Source organism: Narcine bancroftii, chromosome 2 (assembly GCF_036971445.1).
Source record: "Narcine bancroftii isolate sNarBan1 chromosome 2, sNarBan1.hap1, whole genome shotgun sequence".
Taxonomy (NCBI): Eukaryota; Metazoa; Chordata; class Chondrichthyes; order Torpediniformes; family Narcinidae; genus Narcine; species Narcine bancroftii.
In genome coordinates this window covers 349,919,154-349,938,155 of record NC_091470.1, presented here as the reverse complement: position 1 = coordinate 349,938,155, position 19,002 = coordinate 349,919,154, and the positions used below count along the sequence as shown (strand labels likewise).

General features: G+C 43.7%; 1 protein-coding gene across 11 annotated transcripts in view; it reads right to left on the bottom strand.

The window, feature by feature from the left end:
• The window catches only part of tsnare1 (T-SNARE Domain Containing 1), a 962,849-nt gene that overhangs the window by 67,347 nt on the left and 876,500 nt on the right, over nucleotides 1-19,002 (bottom strand). Inside the window, exon 14 of one of the 11 annotated variants that reach the window (XM_069922263.1) lies at nucleotides 11,255-11,525. The exons of the other annotated variants lie outside the window; for them this stretch is intronic. Coding sequence (XP_069778364.1) covers nucleotides 11,499-11,525 — 27 coding nt within the window. The 3' untranslated portion in view covers nucleotides 11,255-11,498. Of the gene's footprint in view, nucleotides 1-11,254; nucleotides 11,526-19,002 lie in introns of those variants that run through there. 11 annotated transcript variants of the gene reach the window in all.

Sequence of the window (19,002 nt, the reverse complement as noted above, 5' to 3'; positions counted from 1 at the left end):
TGTGAATGACCAATGCCGAGATAACGGACTTTCTTCAGACTGGTAAAATCACTCAAATTCTATTCTGAAAAAACATACCTCTCTCTCTATTCAGAAAGTCATCTCCCCCCATCAGTTCACATCTTTTTTTTCTCTTCTGCCCTTCCACCCATATGACATCTGCCTGTGAATCCGTGTTCCTCCCCCTGCCCCTCTGCCATCATTTTGTTAGAGCACCTGAGTGCTTTTTGTTCAAACTTTGATGAAGAGCTTAGGTCCGAAACGTAGGTTATGTATATTTGCCGTAAAGAGTGCTGTGTGACCTGCTGCATTTCTCTAGCACTTTTGTGTGTTTAAATATATATGAACCATGTCAGTCTTGTGGATGAAAATATTTGCAACACTAGAAATGCCATTTAAAAAGTTGCAATGTTTGGCATAAATTAAATTCTTTCTTTACCCATTTTATGGTTTCCTTTTATAAAAGCGAATATCTCTAGCAAGGTCGTCAGTTGTCGTCTTTGCAAAACTGGCCATTAATTAACTGTGGCAGAATGAATACTTGAATGGCCTAAGGCTTATCCAAGAGGAAGCACAGAAGGTGGGTGCCACTGCTGCACAGCTCCGACAACCAACTCCAATTCTCTCTGCGTACACCTCTGACTGGATGAGTTCCCGCAGATGCGGCCGCTTCTTCCCACATCCCAAAAGTGTGTTGGCTGGTTGGATGGTTAATTTACTTTACAAATTATGCTGTTAAACAGGAAAGTCTTCATGTGCTGTGATTATACTGCAATCCACAAAAGTCTTGGAGAAACTCAGCTGAGCACCCAGCATCTATAGAACACGCAAAGAGATATAACTAATATTTCAGGCATTGGCGAAGGCCTCATGCCTGACAAGTTGGAATTATATCTCTTTGCCTCCAAAAAAACGCTGTGTGACCTGCTGAGTGTCTCCAGTACTTTTTTTTGTGTATGGCATTGCATTACAAAGTGCAGTAGAAGTTCCAAATCCGGATGCCAGAAATCTGGACCACCTGGGAATCCAGACTCTCAGCGTTTTAAGTTTAGTGGGATTTTGCGAATACGTGTAATGTTATCACAAAGAAATTCGTTGGTAAACTGTATTTTTATTTGACAATGTTCATTTTTAAACATAATTTCAAGCATTTCACAATTTTTTTTGTAGTGAAAACATGTTATGTTTAATGTCTGCCTGAGTATCCGGACGGACCCGATCCCTGTATCACTTGTACGGGTGGGTGGCAGTAATATCAAGGGGAGTTGATGGAATGAGACTAAGAATAGATTATCGGGAAGAAAATTATGCATTGAGATGGAGGGGATTGCTTTGAGAACCAGCATAGACTTTGTTTGACCTGATGTCCTCATTCAACGTTCCAAGAAAATATGGGTAACAAAGTCCTTTACACCACCAGGTCATGATGCCACATTACATGGAGGGAACGTTAAGGTAGTAATTTTCCCTAGCTCTTCCTGGCTTTCTGCACTGTAGGAGATGCCTCTGAAGAAACCTTGTGGATGTGGTGCCTGCACCTGAGTGATACATAGTACACTGGAGGGGCCACTCTTGTAGAGTGGGTGACACAGAGATGGCAATACCATTTAATATTTATTAATGTTGCACCATTATGATGGATCATTTCCAACTGGATCCGATGTTTCCTCCTCAAGTAAGATTATTAGTTTTCATAACATTTCCTTTATAATCCCTTGACATTGAATTTGCAGTTCAACAAAATTTTACACCATTGGAGGCTCCGATGATTCTGTTTCTGCACCCTTCTGTAGTAAACAATGCTCTATTGTTTTGTGGGTGTGGGTTGGGGGGAATTAATGATGCAAGTGTCTATAATTTGGTCACACAACCTTCCAAATTACAGTCATTGGAAGTTAGAGATTCAGCCTCACACTCCCACACTCACATGTCTGTCCATAGCCTTGTGTACTATCCCACTCAGACCACGCGCAACACCTTACTTTCCATCTGGGCACTCTCCAGCATCAACACCGACTTTACTGCCTTCCACTAAACCTGCGTGCCTTTTCTTTCCTCTCCCCCTTTCCTATCTTTCCACTTCTTTCACCCACTCAGCCATCCCTCCTCCCTCTCTTTGCTGCTGGCCCCTCCCTCCTTTCTCCGCCTATTATCTCCTGCCTTTTCCACCCCTCTTCCCACCCAATTCCCACCTGCCGGACGCCTGCCGGCATTTTCTCATACTTTGATGATACAGTTCTGTATCTCTGCCTTTACTACATAAAGGACACTGTTGGACCTGCTGAGCTTTTCTGGCAGTTTCACCAAAATGAAACATAATTGAAGAAACATGACGGTTGACATTGGGATTTGGTACCTCAGCTAGAAGACAGCATGATAGCACAGTTCAGGCCCTTCAGCCCACAATGTGGGCCGACCTATATGGGAAGGAAAAAGTTGTTGTCGTGTCAGGCCTGAACACTCAGCCTTGCTGATTGTATACCTTTGCATGACCTGCTGAGTTTCTCCAGCATTGTCATATACTGCACTGGACCCCAGTGCGTGCAGGTATTCTTGTTTACTTCAGTACAGCCTTCCGTTCCTTTCACAGTCATCTACTTACATCATGTACACATAAATGCAAAAACATTTACAGACATTCATGCTCTTCTGCTTGAATTGAACATGGGGGTGAAAAAAAGGGTTGAAAAACACAAACTTTGTATCGCATCAACTTTTATAAATTTTTAAAATTTAGACATACAGCACGGTAACAGGCCCTTTCAGCACACGGGCCAGGGCTGCCCAATTACACCTACAACCCCGGTACATTTTGAATGGTGGGAGGAAACAACAGCACCCAGAGGAAACCCACGCAAAAACAGGGAGAACATACAAGCTCCTTTCATACAGCGCCCGTTCGAATCTCATTCGCTGGCACTGTAACTGTAGCACTAACCACTTCACTAACCGTGCCGCCTGATTTGACTGATTGGCCTAAAAAAATAAATTTAAAGACAGGCCCTGTAGTCAGAGTACACAAACAATGCTGATTGACACTGTTATATAGGACATGAATAGAGCATTTTCTCTGCCCAGTTGAACCTTCTCGTACACATAGGGAAGGCAGATGGAAAAGGCAAGAGTGATGTTTCCTTGCAAAAGCCAACTCATGTTTACAGTACGGAAGACATCTGGGATTCACTGGTAGGGTGTTGTGTTGATGGCTGGCCCCTCCTCCTGGTTCCGCCCCCCCATCTGCCCACATGTAACCCTGATTTCCCGCCTAAACCCAGTACCCTTCTGAAGTCTACTGTTGAACTGTGCCCTTAGTTATAAGCTAATAAAAGCATTTGTTCTCCCTCCAGTCATGAGAGGTTTTATTCACACTACAATTTTATTAGCTTAATCCCTAACGATGGAAACGCTATTCAAAGCAGGTATGCTACTGATAGACCCTCTGTCCCCCGACACAGCTAAGGAGTTCACATACAGACTAGACTGCTTCCAGGCCTACCTGAACGCAACCAGAGACGTCTTCTTCCACACTGATGAACTCAAGAGGTCCGTACTCGTTTCGAGGGTAGGAGTGAAAGGGTATGCAGTCATCAGGAACTGTTCTATGTAATGATATTGTTATTGAGGCACTGAAGGCTAGGTATATGAAGTCACAGAATGAGATCCTAGCGAGGCACCAGGAAAGACCATCGATGACTACCTGCTGGATCTGTGAACACTTGCCAAGAAGTGCAGGTACGAAGTGGCTATGGGCTGCGTTTGTGAAGAAGAACAGATCCAGGACCCTCTAGTCATTGGGGTCCACTCGAAGTACAAGAGGCAGGGTAAGAAGGACCTGGCTAAACACGACGAGGTGGCCAAATCACTGGAACAGGCCAAGCTCGTGAACAATGACCTCAAAGCGAGCGAACTTGCCCACCCAGGTGAGCCCTTCCAAGGACCAGCTGCTCTCGCTACCGCTACCCCTGCCCTAATCCATTTCTCATGCCAAGAATTGCTTTATCTGCGGCAAGAGCCAGCATCCCCAATCTTGTTGCCCGGAAAAAGACTCCATGTGTTCCAGCTGTGGCAACAAAGGACTTTGGGCGAGGGTTTGCCCCTCGAGGGGAAGCCTGGGGAAGTCCACCGCCTGCAACACTCCTGGATCTTATTCCAGCCCCAAGCCGTCTGCCCCGAATTTGCACGAACCCCCTTGCTGCACAACATGCCAATGGAGGGTGGTGGTGAGGAAGCAGTGCGAAAAGGCTCAGTGGCCATCTTGCCGCGACCCAAATTCAAACTCGGCACCCTCATCATCGGAGGAAGAAGGAGGCGGCCACCTTGCTGCACCATAAGGCCGACGCCATCTTTCCTACGCCGGACAACCCAGGACAGTAGGGGCCACTCGAGTGAGGAATATGGAGTGTCCGGGGTCCTAGCCTCAATAGTCCTAGATCAGGACAGACCTCACTAGTTCAGGAATTCTATAGTTACTGCCAATCTGTTCCAAGGACCATCCATATACAGCATTTGAAGCTAACGGTCATCTCTATCAAATCCGGAGGGTCCCTTTCGGTATCACCATTCCCTGCCCAGACACATCTCCCTCATCTGTTATGAAGGCCCTAGACTCCATTTTCACCCTGTTCAGGAATCCCAGCTATATCCATAGAGACTGGGGCTCATCCTTCATGAGCGATGAGCTGTGTCATTACCTGCTGGTGAGAGGGATCGCATCCAGCAGGATTACCAGCTACAACCCCCGGTGAAACGGGCAGATTGAAATGGAGAACGCCACAGTCTGGTAGGCTGTCAAACTGGCCCTAACATCAAGAGGCCTTCCAGACTCATGCTGGCAGGATTTCCTCCCCATTGAGCTCCACTCTATCTGGTAGCTACTATATACCGCGACCAATGCTACGTTTCACAAGCTTCTATTTACCTTCGCAAGAAAGTTGGCATCAGGAACTACACTCCCAGTCTGGCTCACTACTCCTGGTCCAGTCCTTCTTAAGAACCACATGAGGAGAAGCAAGACCAACCCCCTAGTGGAAAGGTTGAAACTGCTCCACGCCAATCACATGTATGCCTATGTGGAGTATCCGGATGGCAGGGAGGACAGCATCTCCATCAGAGACCTGGCACCTGCCAGAACAGAGTGTCCATTGCCTCAAGTGCCCTGCAAGCTACGGAGCTCATTCTCACCACCCCCAGTCAGGGCCTTGGGGGATCCAGTTCAGGAGGAAAGTGAACCCCCTTCCATCATCAAGCCAGAGACCCAGTCCACCTCTTCTCCCTCACAAGGAGAAAAGGAGTCCCAAGAAGTCCAAGGGCCTCTGGTGCTAAGGCACTCCACCAGGATCTCCAGGCCTCCAGACTGCTTAAACTTGTAAATTTGTAAATAACTGTATATTTTTTCACCACTTGTTTCACAGACCCTAAATTCTACAGGAAAGGGTGATTGCATCTTCAGCTCTGCCCCCATCTGCCTACATATAATCCTGATTTCCTGCCTAAATCCAGAACCCTTCAGAAGACTACTGTGAGACCCTACCCTTAGTTATAAGCTAATAAAAGCATTTATTCTCCCTCCAGTCGTGAGAGCTTCTATTCATGCTACAAATACCAATCTGTGTTTTTAAAAAAATTTCAGATAAAAAATGATACTAATTTTATGATTAAGAGAAGGAATATTTATTATTTTTATAGACATTAATAAAAGGTATTGAAAATGCTTTATTACAAGAGAGTCTGCATTATGCATCTTATCTGATGTACAACTGATAAACAAGTTAGGTTGACTAAACTATTTTGATATGATAAAAAGTCAAATTCATTCCAAATTTGTAAAGCTCTTATCATTAATTGAAGCTAGACCTCATACATGAAGCAACATATGCTACTTTTGATGTTCATCTTCCTGTTATTCAAGATTCAGTTTTTTGTCATAATAATAAAAATTGTGTCATATTACATGAAATTTCTTTTTGCCTGCTGCAAGGTGGACAGATTCGCCACCAGCAGGAATTGCCTAAGTGCCTCTTACAGACTTACAGAGAGAAGCAAAAGACAGACGACCCCAGAGTCACTGAATGTCGTAGATTTGCCTCCAGCGCTTTCGCAGACCCCACAGCCACACTGGGTTCAACTATTGGCAACCTGACCTCCAGATCCAAACCTCCGACACGGTCAGGAATCCTTCACAGCCCTCGGCACCTCCTCGCATACTGGTTTCGATACCTGGTACACCTCCAACCAGTTCAAGCCAGTCTCCAGCAGTCCCTAGTCTGGTGTGAGTCTCACGACAGCAGTCTCCAGTGGCCCACAGCTTCCACAGGTTTCTCACCTCGAGTCGCCAGCAGCCCCCAGCATGCTCTGGTCCCTCAGCCGCAGAGGCCCCTCAACGGTCTGCTGCCGTGGTCACCGTCCCCGCAGGTTGTCACCTCCACTTCTCCCTCTCAGACGTGCGTGATCTTCCCGTCCTCTGGTGCCCTGCTCCAGTCCTCTGCTTCCCCAAAGTCTGCAGCCTCTTGTGGCTGCTGTGGATGAATAGGTGACACCATCTTTGAGCGCAGACACGTGGTCGTGGGATTTCAAATAAAAATCTCCGTCGACTCCTTCAATGGGTCGTTCTAAGCCTGTTCAGAGCCGACTGGGTGGCTGGACCCTGCGGGAGTGCTGAATTTCTGCTCCCTGACTCCCCGCGCACCAGCGGCAGCGCTTCCACTACAGCTGCTCAGGCAGCGCCGCCATCTGCACGCCGTCTACAGCATTCACTGGAGGTAACCGAGGAAAGGCTCAGGCCTGAAAAGGCGACTGCTAAGGATGCTGCAGGACCTGCCGAGATAAATGTTCATTTGATTTCTTAACAACAATTCATTCAAAATCATAAATTTGCGTGTTTCCAAACATTTAAGGAGAAATATTGCCCACAGGGTTCAAAAGATGAATGTGGTATTAAGTCACCAATGCTTATGTTAGGGGCCATTATTATATACTTGAAATAGCATAGCATAAGGAACAATTTAGTTCGGATGCCACAGAAGAAAATATCTAGTGACTGTAATAACAATGTCCCTCAGCTACATTGAATAGCAACAGGAAGACAGGGAGTAAGATGCAAAGCTCTTGTGAATAGAAAGGTGAAACTGTCAGTTTACAACAGTAACAAAAGCTCCTTGCTTTTTACAGAAAGTGTTTAAGAAATTCCTCTAGATGGCAACTTTAAAAATGGTTTGCTAAAATGCTTGAGTAACAGCATTTTCAAATGAAGTAGAATCAAACCGCAGTAGGCTTGTTACTGTGGATCAATAGATGGTTTCATTAAACATGCATTGCTTTGTCCATCCTTGAGTTAAAGCAGGTGATGGCCATCTCTAAATCATTTCTTCATCAATAGATGAAACATCTGGAAATCAAAGTCCCCTACTAATCTGTCTCCCTCCCCGCCATTGACAATTTAGATCCATAACAAAGCCCTGGAAATTACAAGAATTTTTCACCACTTGGGACCCGTTTTCAGCCAAGGCAGACGTTAATGGAGAAATTCATCACCGGGTCCAGAGCACGAGGAACAGCCTTTGGCTGACTGAAGTAAAGAAGAGTCAAACATACAGCACCAAGCTCATGTAGTGAACCTCAGTCTCCTCTTTGCTTCGGATTAATAGAACCCAACACACAGTAGATATCCCAAGCCTCCTGAGAGATGCTACCAATGCTCTCTCTGAACATATGTTGGCAAGATAAGAAAACTAATGTCATCATCTATTGCTCGGTAAATAACTGCCAGAGAGGTATACATGACAGAAACAGGCCCTTTGCCCCATTTCATCCACACCGACCAAAGTGCCTTCCTGAATGAATCCTACTTGCCTGTATTTGGCCTTTATCCCTCCACACCTTTCCTACCCATAAGCTTGTTTGAATGTCTTCTAAACAATATAACTGAACCTGGTGTGGTGGAACCACTGATTAGCTATTAACACTGTCTGTATGAATGTATTGTAATGGGCTGGCCTGTCCCCTGCACCTGTGACTCCTCCTTCAGTACCTGGCTTGAAACCGGGGCAGCAACATGGGAGATGTGTTGACGTTGTAAGGTGATTAAAACCTAATATTAAGCACTCTCAGTCTAATGTGGTTGATTGATAGTGCTACACCTGGCTCTACCATCTCCTCTGGCAGCTTGTTCCCTACACCCACCACTCTCTGCCTCTCCTCTCATTTTAAATGCATGCCTCCCAGAAAAATACTGTGACCACCCACTTTCTCGATGCCCCTCATGATTTAATAAACTCCAATAAGGTGTTCCCCTGGTGTCTTTGCTCAAGGGAAAACAGTCCCAGCCTACAAAAGTGCTGGAGAAAACACAGCAGGTCACTCAGCATTCAAAGGAAGTAACCGAGGAAGGGCTCAGGCCTGAAAGGTCGACTGTCTTTTACTTGCTACGGATGAGTTTCTCCAGCACTTTATTGTACTCCAGCAGACTGACTTGTTTAGTTCCAGTTTAGTTCCAGTGAAGCAGCCTCATATTTCAATCCTGCCAGTCCTCAAAACATAATTGAACACCCTCTCATTCTGTTCTGATTGTCTGTATTGTCAACAACCCTGGCACCAGACGTGTGAAACAAGCACCCGAAACTTAGCTCCACCATGGAAAGAGATTCCCCAAAGAATATTCTCAAAGTCTACTCCAAAATATATAACAGCCCCAAAATGTTCAGGGGCCTGCCTACCTTTTGCTCATAGCTTGATGAATGGCTCAAGCCCAAATAATTAGTGATGTATATTTATCTTTGCTATATAAAGTACCCTGTTTGACCTGCTGAGTTTCTCCAGTGTTGCATTTTTTACAATATCCAAGTCAGCTTTATTTTACTAAAATAAAGAACATTTATGACAAGACTGTGATCTGAGCATTTGGAAGGAGGATTCCATTGATATTAGCCTGTTCTCTACCCATCTACCAACCATCCTATAGGTTTGTATTCCTTCTGACCTTGGTGTTGAAGTACCCCAGGAGTATCAATTGGCTCTCTCTGGAATACAATCCAGATGTTTCTCAAGTTCCAATGTTTGTTTGAACAGCTGCCTACATTTTCCTCATTCCTTGATGAAGGGCTCAAGCCTGAAGCGTTGGTTATGATTCTCTATCTGTGTTACATAAAGAACACTGTTTAACATGCAGAGTTTCTCCAGCATTGTGCTTTTACTTCAATCACTGCATCTGCCGACTTTTGTGTTTTACTGCACTGGAAAAAAAAAATCAGATATTTAGCCATTAAAAGGTAAAAGTTCCATTATTGTCACATAATACTACATTTAGAATGTAATGTACCTGAAATTATTTAACTTTTTCTACTGTAAGGAAGACAGAGAGTCGCCACTTTGTCCAGCACCCATCACAGAAATGAGGCCCCATCGAGGAACAAACTTGCGACCTCTAGTTTACAAGATCAGTCCTCTAACCACCAAGCTATCGGAGCCTCCTATATATGTGTGTGTGTGTGTGTGTGTGTGTGTGTGTGTGTGTGTGTGTGTGTGTGTGTGTGTGTGTGTGTGTGTGTGTGTGTGTGTGTGTGTGTGTGTGTGTGTGTGTGTGTGTTAACAACCTCATGTGCAAAATGTATAACACCCTGTGTGCCCTGTAACCCAACAGATCTTATTCATATAAGTGATGTCCTCATTGAAATTGAACCATTGAGCTTCTAATGGAATCTCAAGCATTCTTCCATGAGACAGACTTAGTATTTACTTAACTTTGAAAATAAAGTCTCTCCATTTTCTGTCCCTACTGAGAGTTTACAGACACTTAGAGCAGTTTTATTGCAATTATGTATTTTAAATTGAAATTTAGATATACAGCAGGGTAACAGGCCCTTCTGGCCCACAATCACTTGCTGCCCAAATACCTCAATTTATCTACAGTCCCCATATGTTTTGATGGGTGGGAGAAAACTGGAGCATCTGGAGGAAACCCATGCAGACGCAGGGAGAAAGTATAAACTCCTTATATAAAGTGCCATATTTGACCCTGGGTCATTGACGTTGTGCTAACTGCTAATCATGACATCTTATCCAACTAACGGGTAATATTGTGACCTCTAACAACTCAATTTCCTCACCACGATTCTTGACAGACAGAAGTTCAGGAAGGCCGAGGTTTATTCTGCCATTCTGAAACACAGAGAGTGGTGGGTGCCGGAGTGCATTGCCAGGGATGGTGGTGGAGGCTGGTACAATAGGACATATAATAGATTCTTAGGCACATGGATGTCAGAAAAAATAGAGGGGTGTAGGTATGAAGTTGGAAAAGGTTAGATTGTTGTGCAGTAGGACCAGGTATGGTCTGACCTAGGAGGGGAGGCAGGCCCCTCCAGCCCGGGTAAAAAACTTGCATACGAGAAGGCCACTCCGATATAAAACCTACGACCCAAGGACCTCACTGCCACGTCCCAGCTTGCTTGGCCACGGCACATGAACCATGGGTGTAAAGGGTGGGGCCAGTACTGCGCACACTGCCCTCCACCTAAAAGCTCCTTTGCGCAGGCCCAAGGACATGTCCACGTCCTCCCTCTCCTCGTCCTCCCCCTCAAAATTGTCTTGCAACCGCTGGAACCGTGTCTGCCTGTCCGGTATCGGAATTGTCAGCCACAAACGAGCCTGCAGCTGACGTGGACATTACCCCTCCATAAATCTTCATCCGTGAAGCCAAGCCAAAGAAGGTATATATAGGTTGTAATGTTCTATGTCCTATTGTATGTATATGGAGTTTAACCCAAACACTCTCAGAGTAAAGTTTTAAGAAAAATATATGAAAATCCAAAGAAACAAGGTGAAAGGTGGTGCAGGAGGTGGGCACAAAACTTGCTTGATTGAACAATTTTGTATGGATACAAAACTGAGATGTCTACTGTCCATCAGAAAAAAACATAATACATCGCCATTCGATAGTGGTGCTGTATTAATAGTGACTTTTTGTGTGCTTTATAAGGCAAACAAAGGAAAGATTTTTATGTATTTTTTGCAGATGACATAAAATTGAATCTTGAATCTTACATGTCTCCCAGAAAGTCTCCGTAATGTAATTTCTCTCAGCCTCTCCTGTCAACTCATAGTTATCATTTGAAATTGATGACATTCCACTTCGCAATATTGACATCTCAAACAGAAGAAATAATCTGTCATTCATTAAAGCTACTTAATTTTTAAAAGCTTTCAAATATTGTTTAAAATGAGACAAACCTTTCTCTGCACTTATCAACACTCTGTTGAATTAATTCCAATATTTCAAATATCTTTGTACCAGTGTGCTTTATCTTAATTCTGATGAATGAAGAATGATTATTCAAAGGTTACAATTTTCTTTCTTCAGACTAGAATCCAAATACTGTTCAATGGGCTGAAGAACCGCACAGAGGTGACGAAGGGCTCAAGCCTGAAACATTGGTCACGTATCTTCACCTTTGCTACATAAAGGCACTGTTTGACCTCATGAGTTTCTCCAACATTTGAGTGTTTTTTCACTTAACCACGGTGTCAACAGAATCCTATGATTTAACATACAAGAGGCATTTATCACTTTTGCATTTATCACATTTGCATTCTGGGCCACAATTTATACTGTGGGTTGATAAATGAGACTATTGAAATGAATATTAGGCTTGCATTTCTAATGGACTCCTCAGGAGGGTCTCACCCAAAATGTTGCTCTGTTTTAGTTTCCCATGCTGACTATCTGCATGCCTATGCATGCTTAATCTTGGAAGGGGGGGGGGGAGGGGTTTACTAATCTGAAATAAAACAAATAATTAACCCCAAAGTTTCTGATTTATTTTTAATAGTGACTTAAAGTACATTAGCATACTTAATGAGGTAGTCTATTGAAAACCTGATGCAATGGATTAGAAACTAAACCTCTGGTCCCATTAACAAAGCAGAAATTGTGAAATTACAAGGCTGGATTAGTGGAAACCATGCTATTCTTAATAGTGTGGACTCATTATAAGAGAAACTTGTCCGTGAACTACTCTTTGCAGATGATGCCGCTTTAGTTGCCCATTCAGAGCCAGCTCTTCAGCGCTTGACGTCCTGCTTTGCGGAAACTGCCAAAATGTTTGGCCTGGAAGTCAGCCTGAAGAAAACTGAGGTCCTCCATCAGCCAGCTCCCCACCATGACTACCAGCCCCCCCACATCTCCATCGGGCACACAAAACTCAAAACGGTCAACCAGTTTACCTATCTCGGCTGCACCATTTCATCAGATGCAAGGATCGACAATGAGATAGACAACAGACTCGCCAAGGCAAATAGCGCCTTTGGAAGACTACACAAAAGAGTCTGGAAAAACAACCAACTGAAAAACCTCACAAAGATAAGCGTATACAGAGCCGTTGTCATACCCACACTCCTGTTCGGCTCCGAATCATGGGTCCTCTACCGGCACCACCTACGGCTCCTAGAACGCTTCCACCAGCGTTGTCTCCGCTCCATCCTCAACATCCATTGGAGCACTCACACCCCTAACGTCGAGGTACTCGAGATGGCAGAGGTCGACAGCATCGAGTCCACGCTGCTGAAGATCCAGCTGCGCTGGATGGGTCACGTCTCCAGAATGGAGGACCATCGCCTTCCCAAGATCGTATTATATGGCGAGCTCTCCACTGGCCACCGTGACAGAGGTGCACCAAAGAAAAGGTACAAGGACTGCCTAAAGAAATCTCTTGGTGCCTGCCCCATTGACCACCGCCAGTGGGCTGATAACGCCTCAAACCGTGCATCTTGGCGCCTCACAGTTTGGCGGGCAGCAGCCTCCTTTGAAGAAGACCGCAGAGCCCACCTCACTGACAAAAGGCAAAGGAGGAAAAACCCAACACCCAACCCCAACCAACCAATTTTCCCTTGCAACCGCTGCAATCGTGTCTGCCTGTCCCGCATCGGACTGGTCAGCCACAAACGAGCCTGCAGCTGACGTGGACTTTTTACCCCCTCCATAAATCTTCGTCCGCGAAGCCAAGCCAAAGAGGACTCATTATAATACTGTTAAATGTCTCATAAACATATAAAAATTAGTTCAAAGAGTAAGCCTGTTGGTCATTCGAGTATGCTCCATCGTTCATCAAGATAATGGTTCACATCAGCACTGTATCCCATCCTCACATTGTTGAGGTCAACAAACTCCCTTTTGAATGATCTCAATGTCTGAGCCTCCATGGCCACCAACACAGAGAATTACAATGAGTCATCAACTTCTGGGTGAAGATATATCTTTCTACCTTAGTATGAAATGGCCAGTCTCATATTCTGAGACTGAGAATCCTGGTTCTAGATTCCTGAGCCAGACGAAAAATTCCCCCTGCATCAATTTGGTCAAATTCTGTAAGAATTATGTTAAGTTTCACTGAGATCACCTTGCATTCTTCTAAATTCTGGAGAATACTGGCCGATACTACACAATATATTTTCATGAGCCAATTATCTCAAGAACTACTTTAGTGAACCATTACTGCACTCCCTCTATTGTGGGATATCCTGTTTAATGTAAGGAGGACAAATCTACACACAATACTTCAAGACATCTCACCAGCAGCCAAAATAATTGCACCGAGACATTTTTGTTCTTTATTAATATCCTTTCACAATAAAGCTCAGCACACCATTTGCATTCCCAACAGCTTGAATGTTGGCCTTTAGTGACGCAAGAGCAAGGAACATTGGTTTTAATTTTTTTTTGGAAATATTATATCTTGTACAGTGGGAAGGGTTCTTCTGGAAGCAGTCGAACAGGTTAGCTTTATCATTTGTACAGCTGTATAATTCGAGGAGCAAGTTTTCAGAATTATTTGTAATGAGCAAATTATGAATTTTTTTGGGCAGCATCAGAGAGCAAACATTCATATCATAACCATCTTACAACATTACTATACATTTAAAAACTACAAATAATAATGCATGAAAAGTAAGGCAGTGTCTTTGGTTCATTGATTATTCAGGAATCTGAGGCAGCAGGGAAGAATCTGTCCTTGTGCCTCTGAATGATGGTAGCAGAGTGAAGAGGGTGGGGCCTGGGTGGTGGGGGTCTTTGAGGATAGAGGCTACTTTTTTAAGACACCACCTCATGTGATGTCGCCGGCCGAGTGAACAACCCTCTGGAGTTTATTCTTGTTGTAAGAGTTGGTGCCTCCATACCAGGCAGTGATGCAACCAGCCAGAACGTTCTCCACATTGAAGAAGTTTTCAGTAACATATCAAACCTCCTCAGACACCTCACAAAGTATAGCCGCTGGGAAACCTTCTTTGTGATTGCATCAACATGGAGGTTCCAGGACAGATCCTCGGAGATGTTGTCACCCAAGAATTTGAAGTTGTTGACCCTCTCCACTACTGAGGCCACGATGAGGACTGGGTCATGTTCCCCTGGCTTCCTTCTGAAATTTACAGAGTATGGAGTCACAATGAAAAAATGACAAATGAATACTCTTACAGAGTTCTGTCTTGTGTATTGGCCTATGTGTTGTGTGGTTTTATGTTAAAAAGTGACAGTTTGCCTTAGAGAGCCAAGGTGAAGGTGGACTGCTGAGAGAGTGGGAGACGGGCTGAGCATGTGCAGAAAATGATCTAAAAAATTTCTGGATTTGGATGATAAACCACCACTGGGTGGTTCTGTGAAGTGGAAGGAGGCCCAGAGCATGAGTCATGGTCTGGAGGACAGTTTAGAATGTTGGGCATTTTAAAAGGGATGAACATTCCGAAGGCAGCCAGAAGAATCCGGACCAAGCCAGTGGTTCCTCTCTCTGCAAGCACCACAAGACAACTTCGAATTTTGTGCTGTCTCAAAGATCTTTTGGGTTCAGTTTACCAAACAAACTGAATTTTGTTTTTGATTTTTTACTTCCGTTGAGATTGAAGTTTTGAGAGTCTTATGTGCTTTGTGTCCAAGTTTTTCTGTGGGCTAGTTGGAAATATAACTTAGACTTTAATTACATATGTTATATTTAGGCTGGAGAATTTATTAGTTTTACACTGTTATAGGAATTTGCATAGTACCCAGTGGGCATTGTTATAAAAGGGGGGATTTTGAATTAAAGTTTGAAGGTGACTTTTTTGTTAATAAAGTAATTGATCATCTTTACCCCTGAGTGATCTGCCTTCTTTGTGGTTGCTGGTTTGATCTTGTAACAATACCAAGCAAGGGCAGCATGATGGCATTGTTGTGGAGCTCATTCAGAACTCTGATGGCTGTGGGGAAGAAATTGTCTTCAAGCACCTTCACACATCAATGGGAGGAAGGAGAAGAGAGTGTGTCTGAAGTGCGGTGGGTCCTTCAGTATGTTGGCTGACTTCCACCTGGAATCCATGGAGGGGATGAAAGGTTGTGTTATGTCCAAAGCTATATGCATGACCATTCTGTATCTTCTTCCAATCTTGAGCAGAGCAGCTCCTATACCATGTTGTGATGGATGGCCCTGCTTTCAAATGTGCAACTGTTGAAGGGGGTCAAGGAAATGTTTATTCCTTAGAAGTTGAAGCTGTCTACTCTTTGCACCTCAGTTCCATTGATGTGGACAGGGGTGGACTCTTCCTCCTCCCTTGAAGTCAAATCAATGATATTCCCCTTTGTCTTGTTCACATTGAGAGAGATGTTGTTGTCTTGACACAATGCCTCAACACTTTCAATCTTTTTTATGTGTTCCTTCTCATCATTAACCCACTACTGTGATGTTGTCCCACTTAAGGACCCACTTTGATAGAACCATAGAACATTACAGCACAGAAACAGTCCCTTTGGCTTTTCCAATCTGTGCTGAACCAATTTTTTTTGCTTAGTCCCACTAAGCAAGTCCAAAGCTCTCCATTACTCTTCTATCCAAGTACCTGTTCCTCTTAAATATTAAAAATGAGCCCACATTCACTACTTCAGCTGGAAGCTCATTCTACACTCCCACCACTCTCTGTGTGAAGAAGTTCCCCCCACATGTGTTGCCTAAATTTTTCCCCTTTCAATCTTAACCCCTGTCCTCTGGTTTGTATCTCACCTACCCTCAGTGGAAAAAGTCCAACTACATTTACGTTGTCTATCCTCCTCATAATTTTAAACATCTCTATCAAATCTCCTTCATTCTTCCAAGTTCCAGGGAATAATGTCTGAACCTGTTTAACCTTTCCCTGTTACTCAGGTCCTGAAGTCTGGGTAACATCCTTGTAAATCTTCTCTTCACTCTTTCTACCTTATTGATACCTTTCCAGTAGTTAGGTGACCAAAACTGAATACAGTACTCCAAATTTGACCACCAATATCTTATACAATTTTACCATAATAGCCCAACTCCTGTACTCAATACTTTGATTTATGAAGGCCATTATGTCAAAAGATCTCTTTACAACCCTATCCACCTATGACGCCTCTTTGCATCTATATTCCCAGGTCCCTCTGTTATAGTGTACACTTTGGTACTGTGTATGTCCTTTTTTGGTTTGTCCTCCAAAATATAACACCTCACATTTGTCTGCATTAAATTCCATCTGCCATTTTTCGGCCCATTTTCCCAGCTAGTCCAAATCACTCTGGAAGCTTTGAAACATTTCTTCGCTGTCCACTGCATCTGCAAACTTGCTGATCCAACTTACCACATTATCATCCAGATCATTGATATAGATGATAAACATCAAGGGTCCCAGCACTGATCCCTGAGGCACACCACTAGTCACAGGCCTCCAGTCTAAGAAGCCATCATCAACCACTACTCTCTGGCATCTCCTGTCCAGCCATTGTTGAATCCAGTTCACTACCTCACCATGAATACCTAGTGTCCTGATTAATCTCCCATGTGGGTACTTGTCAAAAGCCGTACTAAAGTCCACGTAGACAGCATCCACAGCATTTCCCTTGTAAACTTTCCTGCTATCCTCCTCAAAAATCTCTAAAAATTTGGTTAAACATGACCTACCGTGCACAAAGCCATGTTGACTATCCCTAATCCGCCCATGGCTATCCAAATAAATACTATATCTGATCTCTTAGAACACCTTCCAATAATTTACCTACTACTCACATTAGGCTCACTGGCCTATAATTTCTAGGTTACTTTTGGAGCCTTTTTTAAACAACAGTACAACATGAGCTACCCTCCAATCTTCTGGCACCACACCCGTGGCTAAGGACACTTTAAATATTATTGCCAGAGCCACTTCAATTTTTACATTAGCCTCCCTCAAGGTGTGAGGGAATATCTTGTCAGGCCCTGGGGATCTATCCACCTTTACTTGCTTTAAGACAGCAAGCACTTCCTCCTCTTTAATCTGTATGGGTTCAATTACCCCACTGCTTGTTTTCCTTACTTCCCATGATTCTGTGTCTGTTTCCTGAGTGAATACTGATGAAAAAATATTAAGATCCGTCCCATCTCTTTTGGCTCCATACAAAGCTGACCATTCTGATCTTCAAGGGGACCAATTGTGTCCCCTACTATCCTTTTTGCTCTCAATATACCTGTAGAAACCCTTAGGATTTTCCTTCACATTGTCTGCCAAAGTGACTTCATGGCTTCTTTTAGCCTTTCTGATTTCTTCTCTGAGGTTTTTCTTGCATTTTTAATACTCCTCAAGTAGCTCATTTGCTCCACGTTGCCTATACCTCTCTCTTCTTCCGAACCAGATCCCAATATCCCTCGATAACCAAGGTTCCTTCTGCCTTCTAAACTTGCCTTTGATCCTGACAGGAACATACAAACTCTGCACTCTTAATATTTCACCTTTGAAGGTCCCCCCCACTTACATCACACATCCTTGACCAAAAACAACATCCCAATCCACGCATTCTAGATCCTTTCTCATTTCCTCAGAATTGGCCTTTCTCCAATTTAGAATCTCAGTCCGAGGTTTAGACCTATCCTTCTCCATAATTAACTTGGCATTATGATCACTGGACCCAAAATTTTCCCCTGCACATGCTGTACTTCCTTCACCTGTCCTGGCTCATTCTCTAATATCAACTATATTCTCTAGTTGATACCTCTATATATTGATTTATATATTGTTCCTGAACACATATGACAAACTTCAAGCCATCCAGCCCTTTTACAGTATGGGAGTCCCAGTCAATATTTGGAAAGTTAAAATCTCCTATTATTATGACCTTATGTTTCCTGCAGCTGTCTGCTATCTCTGTACATTTGATCCTTCAATTCTCGCTGACGATTAGGTGATCTATAATACAACCCATGAGTGTGGTCATACCTTTCCCGTTCGTCAGCTACACTTATATAGTCTCAGTAGATGAGCCCTCTGGTCTGTCCTACAATACTCCTTTGCATTGAAATAGATGAACCTAAGAACATTACAACACATTCAACGTCTCAATCGGGGTGGCACAGTGAACGTAACAGTTCGTGCACCGCTATTACAGGGATAGTGACCCAGGTTCAAATCCAGCACTGACTATAAAGAGTTTGCATGCTCTTCCCATGAACTGCATGGGTCTCCTCTAGGTACTCTGGTTTCCTCCAAATATGTGCAGGGGTTGTAGGTTAATTGGGGTTTTTGAGCGGCATGTGCTCGGGGGCCGGAAGGGCTTGTTACCGTGCTGTATGTTTAAATTTAAAAATTAAATTCTAAAAATACACGGTACCAAATAACATGACCTCACCCTTTTCCACATTATCTTTCAACATCTGTCATGTTTATCTAGCTCATGGATTAAGATAAAATGAAAAGCTTTCTTCCATGTGCACTGAAAGGTTAGCTCTGGTGCCCCTTTGGAAAAACAAATGGGGAAAAAGAAAGGAAATAAAAGTAAGAAAGTCCCTTCCAAGTCTGTTAGGCCCTTTTACACTGCCCTTGAAATACAGTAATTAAGCGCCTTTTTACTGCTTCACTTAACCTGTGTAAATGCGAAGAACATGGTATGTGGGGGGGGGGGTTCATTTTCATCCTGGTAATTACCTGCCAATTAGGTAGTATCAGAGCTGATGTGTTTTGCATCGGGTCTGGTGTAAAAGGCTTGCCTGCCTTCCCAGGACACCAACACTA